We start from the raw sequence: 8014 nt of genomic DNA on the forward strand, positions 1-8014 counted from the left end.
CCGCGCCCGCGGCGGCAGGCCACGCCCTCTCCCGGCAGGCCACGCCCCCTCCGGTTAGGCCACGCCCGCTTCCAGCAGGCACCGCCCCACGTGCGGCTTCGTGGTCCGCGACCTCGGCACCTTCCTGGCCCCCGGACCGCAGGCAAATCTTTGCTGGGCCGGCCCTGGGCCGCAGCCTGACCGCCAGCACTTCCACCATGCCGGCCCCGCTGGGCCTGCTGCTCTCCCTGGCTGTGGTCCTGGGTGCAGGTAGGGCCCTGGCAGGCAGTGTGAGGCCAGAGGGCATAGGGAGGCGTGGGGGGCCCAGGATGGGGGGCTCAGGAAGCTCTGGCTCTCTTGGGCCGGGACACGCTGACCCTCGCTCCATCTTAGGCCACCGCTCACCCCTCAACGACTTCCAGCGCCTGCGTGGCACGGAGCTGCGGGCAGCGCCCGACGAGCCCCCACTGGCTGCACTGAACTGCACAGCCCAGCAGTGCGCCCAAAACTGTGCCAACAGGCCGGCCTGCCGGTGAGCACCGCGCGGCAGGGAGCTGAGCCCAGCGCTGTGCAGCACCCTACCACCTCTGCCTGCCCGCAGGGCCTTCCACCACGAGCGGCAGAGCCATCTGTGCCAGCTGCTGTCCCGGACCCAGCGCTCAGCCGGCACCCGGCTGCAGAAGAACATCCACTACGATCTGTACCAGAAGAAAGGTGGGGCCGGCACCGTGCCTGGGCGCGGGGCTCACGGTGCGGGGCTCCCACTGCCTGCACGGCTCTGATGCGGTGCCCGGGGCTCCCCAGACTTCCTGCGGGAGTGCATCGTGGCCAATGGCACCGGTTATCGTGGCATGCAGGACACGACGGAGCATGGCCTGCGCTGCCAGCACTGGCAGGCCACCACGCCCCATGACCACAGGTGCCCCGGGCAGTGTGGGGTGATGGGGAAGGGATGGGGATGGTGCGTTAATAGGGAATGGGATGGGGACGGCATGGGGTGATGGGAAATGGGGTGAGGGTGGGTGGGGGGCAACGGGAACAGCACAGTGATAGGAAATGGGATGCAGACGTAGCAGGGGAGCGGGGAGTGGGATGGAAACAATATGGGGTAATGGGGAATGGGGTGGGGACAGACTGGGAACAATGAGGACAGCTTAGGGACACTGGGGACAGTATAGGGACTATGGCAACAACTAGGGTGGCACAGGTTCCTGCCATCGCCCCGCAATGGGCTGGAGGAGAATTACTGCCGCAACCCTGATCGTGACAAGCGGGGCCCGTGGTGCTACACCATCGACCCCAGTGTCCGACACCAGAGCTGCGGCATCAAAAAGTGTGAGGATGGTGAGTGCTGTGCTTCAGGAACGCCCTGTGCTGCCCATCCCCATTACCAATGACAACCCTGGCTGTTGGCAGCCATCTGCATGACCTGCAACGGGGAGGATTACCGGGGCTTTGTGGACCACACCGAGTCAGGGACCGAGTGCCAGCGCTGGGACCTGCAGCACCCACACAAGCATCCCTATCACCCTGACAAGTCAGTACTCGTTGCAGGGTGTGTGGCTGTGAGGGTGGCAGCAGTTATCTGTCACCTGCAGATGCTGTTCCCCGCCTCTCACCCAGGTACCCCGAGAAGGGTCTGGATGACAACTACTGCCGCAACCCGGACAGTTCTGAGCGGCCCTGGTGCTACACCACTCGACCCGGCGCTGGAGCGTGAGTTCTGCCGGCATCCGTGTCTGCAGTAAGTGCCCTGGCACCATCTCTGGTTCCGGTGTCCTCGGTGCCACCCTCACCCCGCCTCTCTCTTCCATACAAGCAGAGAAACGCCCGCGACCCATCAATGTCACCACCGGCTGCTACAGGGGCAAAGGCGAAGGCTACCGAGGCCGAGTGAACGTCACCATGTCGGGCATCCCCTGCCAGCGCTGGGACGCGCAGACGCCCCACCGGCACCACTTCGTGCCCAGCAAGTACCCCTGCAAGTAGGGCTGGTGGGACTGGGGGCTGCAGCAGCACCCAGGTGTGCAGGCACCCATGCGGCCGCTCCGCCAGGGACCTGCAGGAGAACTACTGCCGCAACCCCGATGGCTCAGAGGCCCCGTGGTGCTTCACCACCCGCCCCGGCATGCGTGTCGCCTTCTGCTTCCACATCCGCCGCTGTGATGATGAGCTGGACGCAAAAGGTGAGCCTCCACCACATGAGTGTCCCACCGGGGTGTCACCAGCAGTATCAGCTCCCCCTGCCTGTCCCTAGAGTGCTACCACGGCCACGGTGAGCAGTATCATGGCCACGTCAGTAAGACGCGCAAGGGCATCACGTGCCAGAAGTGGGATGCCACGACACCTCATGTGCCACAGTGAGTGTGCCACAAGCATGCCAGGGTGATGCACAGCAGTGGGGATGGGGGCAGTAACGGTGGCTCCTGGCTGGCAGGATGTCGCCCACCACCCACCCCGAGGCGCACCTGGAGGAGAACTACTGCCGCAACCCCGACAACGACAGCCACGGCCCCTGGTGCTACACCATGGATCCACGCACACCCTTTGACTACTGCGCCATCAAGCCCTGCTGTGAGCTTGGCCCCACCGAGCCCTGGCTGCCCCACAGGGTGCGTTGGGCCACCTGCCACAGCCCCACTCTGCTTCCTCTTTGCAGCTGGCAGCACTGTGCCATCTGTCCTGGAGAGTGCAGGTGAGGACACAGGGACACGGGGCGGTGGATGCTTGGTGCGGTGCCATCAGCCAATGCCTGCTGTGTTCACAGATGCAGTAAAATTTGAGGAGTGTGGCCAGCGGGACGAGAGGCTGCAGCAGAAGCAGCGTGTGGTGGGCGGGATGCCTGGCAACTCGCCGTGGACCGTCAGCATCCGCAACCGGTGAGCAGGCACCCCATGTTCCAGCCGTGCCATGCTGCCAACTGGGTGCCCACCCCTGCCAATCCCCATGCCTGCAGGGCCGGCTTGCACTTCTGCGGTGGGTCGCTGGTGAAGGAGCAGTGGGTGATCAGCACACGGCAGTGCTTCTCCTCCTGGTGAGCTCAGGGCAGGGTGTGGGGTGCCGGCAGCTGCCATACCCTGATGGCCTTGTCCCGCAGTGATGCGGACCTGTCAGGCTATGAGGTGCACCTGGGGACGCTGTTCAAGGACCCCAGCCCCACCGACCCCGACCTGCAGGCCATCCCCATTGTACGCATCATCTGCGGCCCCTCTGAGTCCCACCTGGTGCTGTTGAAGCTGGCGAGGTGAGCATCTGCACGTGGTGCCCTGTGCCCCAGTGCCATGGGCTGGCACCACATCCCTATGCTGCTCTGTCCCTCTGCAGGCCAGCTGTGCTGAACAAGCGTGTGGCCCTGATCTGCCTGCCGCCTGAGCGCTATGTTGTGCCTGCTGGCACCACCTGTGAGATTGCTGGCTTTGGGGAAACCAGAGGTACTGCCATGGGCAGCCCCACCAGTGTCCCACTTGATGGCATCCCCTATCTATGGCAATTCCTTCCACAGCACCCCCAAGGTCATGGCATCCCCCTGCCCATGTCCACTGTCCACAGCAACCCTCCTTGATGTCATCTCCCTGCCCATGCCATCCGTCCACCCACGGCATCCCCCTACCCATGGCATCTCCTTCCCAAGGCATCTTCTTGCTCATGGAATCCCTTTGCTCCTAGCATCCCCCTGCCCACGTCATCGCATTCTCCTACCCATGGCATCCTCTTCCCATGCCACCCCTCACCCACCACCCTCCCACACCCATACATGCCTTGCTGCTGACCTGTCCCCGCAGGCACAACGGATGGCCACGTGCTGAATGTGGCAAAGCTGCCAGTGATGGCACATGCTGAATGCCAGGCAAAGCTGCGTGGGCGCCTAAAGGAGAGCGAGCTGTGCACAGCCCCGCTGCATGCTGGTGTGGGTGCCTGTGAGGTGAGCAGGGTCCAGGGGGCCAGACAGGCTTGGGGACCCCACAGCAAAGGGGTGACGGTACTCTCTCGCCCCTACAGGGAGATTATGGGGGGCCCCTGGCCTGTCTGACCGCCGACTGCTGGGTGCTGGAGGGGGTGATCACCCCATCCCGTGTCTGTGCCCGCACCGACCAGCCTGCCCTCTTCATCCGCGTCTCACTCTATGTCGACTGGATCCACAAGGTTATGAGGATGGTGTGAACTGTGCTGCAGGTCGCACCTCCCCCCTCAGCCCCCAGTCCCAATAAAGGCAGTGGAGCCAGCCTGTGTGTGCATCTCAGTGTGGCCAAGATACGGGGGACATCACACATTTATTTAGAGCCAAATCCAAATCTCCATCCCCATCCTGCACCTTTGCTGTGCTCAATTCATCCTCCTTCAGTTCTGACCATCTCCAGGATCTGTGGTCACCCTGAGGCCAGCACAGCCGTGGGGCCACCGTGAGCTTTAGGGGCTGTGCTGTTCCACTGGGAGCGGCCCCAAGTGCTGGAGGAGCCAGCGGGCGCAGTTCCCAAAAACATCGGCTTCCGTCTCCACGCCAGTCAGTGCATGGCCGCCATCAGGGTACCACAACAGCCTGCAGGGCAGGAGATGCTTAGCCAGCACCGCAGGGTTCCATGCCCACTTAACCACAGCTCCACGCTGCACTCACCGGGTTGGCACCCCGCAGGCCCGCAGCACTCGGTACAGCTCCAGCGCCTGCGTGGGGCTGACACGCCAGTCCCGGGCACCCACACATAGCAGCACTGGTGCCCGCACCTGTGACACAGGTGGTGGTGAGCACCTGGTTCCTGCTCCTGCACCCCTGCACCCATCCCACCGCACCATACCTGGGCTGCCTGGATGATGGGTGAGCGCTGCAGCATGACAACCAGGTCCTCCACGCTGGGCACCCGCTGGAAGGAGTAGGGCAGCCCCAGGGATGTGTAGCGCCTGCGGGAGGGAGGCAGTGGTGGGTGACATGGCACAGCGTGGTGCGGGATGGCACGGAGTGGGATGGGTAGCTCTCACCAGTCAGGGATGTCAGATGTGCCCAGCAGTGCAGGAAGGTTGGAGACAGGGTTGCGCAGGGCGCACGCCCGGTAGCGCTTGGGCTGGCGGGTGAGGAGGTGGAGGGCAATGAAGGCTCCGTGGGAGCCGGCCAGCAGTGCCACGCGGTGTGGGTCGAGAGGCTCAAAGCGCAGCGCCTGCTCCACTGCCAGCTGTGGGCATGGGCAGCCCACCATCAGCACCCCACCATCAGCACCCCACCATCAGCACCCCACCATCAGCATCTGTTTGTTGCTCCTCACCTCTGTGTCAGCCACGTCCTGCTCACCCACACGAGACTGCAGGCATTCAATGCTTGCCTGCCCAAAGCCCAGTGAGCCACGGTAATTCACTGCAGAGATGAGGATGGTGGAGGCCACATCCCGGTGTGGCACCGGAGACACGCGGCACCGAAGTCCCCATCACTCACCCAGCAGCACGGCGAAGCCCAGCCGGCACAGTGCAGCCATGCTTGGGCGCCAGCGGGCATCAAAGACGGCGTGGGGGCCACCTGGGCACAGAGGGGATGTTACCTGAGTGCCACCAGCACCATCAGGATGTCCCCCTGCCCCTCACTCACCATGGGGACACACAATGAGGGGATACGGAGTGGTGCCACCTGTTGGGCTCAGCAGCAGGGCCTCGAAGGTCTGGGGACCTGCACCGCGGAGGGACCCCACTCAGCACCCAGTGCCATGGACAACCCTGTGCACCCAGACACTGCGGGGCCCCCACGTGCTCACTGTGAGGAGCAGAGTTCTGCTGGACTGTCAGCGTTTTCCAGGTGATGCCAGGAACTGGTGGGGTGTCCTCCACCGGCACCCAACGCAGGGGCAGCTCCTGGCCCAACGGTGGCAGCTCCGCCATCACCTGGGGACAGGCAGCAGGTGGCTCCAGGGTACCCCTATTCCATAGCAGGGTATCACCAGCACCTCGCACGGTGCCAGTACTGCACGGTGCTCTGCTCACCAGGCTGGGTGGGCGGTGTGGAGCCGAGCAGGTGGCCACCAGCAGGTCCCACTGGATGGTCAGCAGCTCCCAGTACCCCTCGGGTGACCCTGGGGACAGCAGCATGCTCACAATTCCCAATGCTCATCTTGCTCACCAAAGCGAGGTGAGCAGCCGGGTGCCACGTACCAGCAGTGAGGTTGGTGATGGTGGCCGTCTCTGTGTCCACCAGCAGCAGGTCCTGTGTGGGGACAGTGTCACACGGGGGCTGTGCCATGGCCGTGCCCTGTCCCCACGCCCAGCTCACCGTGCGGCTCCGCTGTGGGGTGCACAGCAGTGCCCGCCGGCTGTCAGCTGCCCAGCACTGCGGCGGCAGCGCATCGGTGTAGATTCCAGTGAAGGCTGTGAGCGGGGCAGAGCGTTGAGGAGTTGGGGTGGTGGCACTCAGTGTGATGGTCCGATCCCCCAGCAGCACCCGGCCTTACAGCTCTCACTGCCCGTGGGCTCTTGCACCACATCGAGCACCGTCACCGTCTGCCGCGTCTGCCAGGTGAGCTGGAGGGAGCGAAGGGGAAACTGAGGTACAGGGATTCGGGGATCAAAAGGGACTTTGGGGACCTGCCCGGTGTGGGATGGGTGGCCCAGCGTGCAGGATCCTGCTCACCAGGCACAGCTGCAGACACTGCCGGTGGGGCCCTCCCACGGCCCCTTCCAAGTAGAGCAGGCGCTGACCGTCCGGGCTCAGCCGGGGTGAGAAGGAGGCGCGGTTAGGGGCAGACAGCAGCTCTGCGGGCAGCGGGTCAGTGCCTGGGGACAGCAGGGAGCCCACGGTCCTCTGTGTCCCAGTGCTCACCGCAGTGCCCGCTGGCCAGCTCCAGGTGGAAAATGCCCGACCTGGGGAGGAGGAACGCTTGGGTCAGAGCTCCATGGCTGCGCCGTGCAGGCAGTGGGTGAGCATTGGAGGCACTGCGGCTCACCTCCTGTTGGAGCAGGCGCTCAGCCCCAGGTGGAAGGGCTCGTGCCACCAGCCCACAAATACCACACCAGTGTCACCTGGGGACCACAATGCCTGTGGGACAGCCAGGCTCAGGTCTGGGCCTCAGCCTGATCCCACAGCTGCCCCACCTACCTCCCAGTACCGACCTGGCCAGGGGACACGTGCTCAGGGACACTTTCCAGCACTGAGACACTGCTGCTCTTGATATCCAGTACGCAGAGCACGGGGACACTGCGGGTGCTCAGCTTCTCTCCCCAGCCCTCGTGGTACACGAACTGCTCGCCCTGCAGCACGCTCACAGGGAGCACGGCACGCTCAGTGTGCACGTGGCACACTCACTGCTCACATGGCACACTCACAGGAATCAAGGCACGCTCACCATTTGTGGGGCACGCTCACAGGCACATGGCATACTCACGGGGCACATGGCACGCTCGCCACGTGCAGGATATACTCACACTCACCACCCACCTCCTCATCCTCATCCTCTGCTGGCCTGGCTGTCCCTGGCTCACGCCCGGGGCCGGCTGCAGGTAGCGTGGGCCGGCTCCTCTCAGCCACATAGAGCAGCTGCGTCTCCAAACGGGACCAGGCCAGGCAGGCAAAGGGCCCTGGCACAGGCACAGGCTGCCAAAGCGCTCCGCGGTGCGGGAGCAGCCGGGCACCGGGCACTGCGGTGTGCCACCCTCACCTGTGCGGCGGAGGATTTGGGGAGGGGTCCTTACCCTCTGTGTAGACCTCCCCGTGCTTCCCCAGCGCTGTCAGGTCCACGCTGTGGCTGCGCCCGCTGCCATCCCACACCTGGGTGAAGCAGGTTCACCAGGCGCACCGTGCCCACAGCACCCAGCTCCCCGGCACGGCCCGCGTTACCTCCAGCAGCTCGTGGCCCTGCGGCGGGCAGCGGACAAGCACGGCACGGCGCCGTCCCGAGGGTGAATCCTGGCCGAGCAGCCTGCGAGCGGTACGGAGCTGAGGAGGGCGCAGAACGCAGCGCGCCGCACCTCCCCGTCCCGCAGGCTGCCCGTGAGCCGTACCGCTTGTGGATCTCCGTGCTGAGCGCAGCCCGGCTGACGGCGAGGCCGCGCTCCGTGCGCCGAACGC

At 64.9% G+C, this 8014-nt stretch overlaps 3 protein-coding genes across 3 annotated transcripts in view; 1 reads left to right on the top strand and 2 right to left on the bottom strand.

The window, feature by feature from the left end:
- The window catches only part of LOC100548252 (acylamino-acid-releasing enzyme), a 4806-nt gene extending 4607 nt beyond the window's left edge, over positions 1-199 (bottom strand). Inside the window, exon 1 of the mRNA XM_010718353.2 lies at positions 91-199. Coding sequence (XP_010716655.1) covers positions 91-199 — 109 coding nt within the window. The remainder of the gene's footprint in view (positions 1-90) is intronic.
- Positions 66-4202, top strand: MST1 (macrophage stimulating 1). Its single transcript, XM_003210005.4, is given in 20 exon segments — positions 66-249; positions 373-511; positions 581-693; positions 784-898; positions 1187-1323; positions 1396-1516; positions 1603-1678; positions 1680-1709; positions 1711-1723; positions 1802-1964; positions 2035-2165; positions 2237-2339; positions 2417-2553; positions 2639-2674; positions 2747-2858; positions 2936-3013; positions 3077-3223; positions 3304-3410; positions 3762-3901; positions 3979-4202. Coding segments are annotated over 20 exon segments (2112 nt in total). The 5' UTR covers positions 66-197; the 3' UTR covers positions 4141-4202.
- A 2-nt stretch (positions 4203-4204) lies between these two features.
- On the bottom strand, positions 4205-8012 carry LOC104913124 (acylamino-acid-releasing enzyme-like; the record flags this gene model as incomplete). Its single annotated transcript, XM_010718354.2, has 20 exons — positions 4205-4516; positions 4592-4698; positions 4770-4872; positions 4951-5141; positions 5232-5320; positions 5399-5479; positions 5549-5626; positions 5712-5838; positions 5938-6026; positions 6106-6157; positions 6224-6318; positions 6402-6471; positions 6581-6702; positions 6770-6810; positions 6894-6985; positions 7060-7197; positions 7385-7524; positions 7639-7714; positions 7784-7865; positions 7948-8012. Coding segments are annotated over 20 exons (1968 nt in total), but the record flags the coding sequence as incomplete, so codon positions are not given.
- Between the last annotated feature and the right edge of the window lie 2 nt (positions 8013-8014).

Source organism: Meleagris gallopavo, chromosome 14 (genome assembly GCF_000146605.3).
Source record: "Meleagris gallopavo isolate NT-WF06-2002-E0010 breed Aviagen turkey brand Nicholas breeding stock chromosome 14, Turkey_5.1, whole genome shotgun sequence".
NCBI lineage: Eukaryota > Metazoa > Chordata > Aves > Galliformes > Phasianidae > Meleagris > Meleagris gallopavo.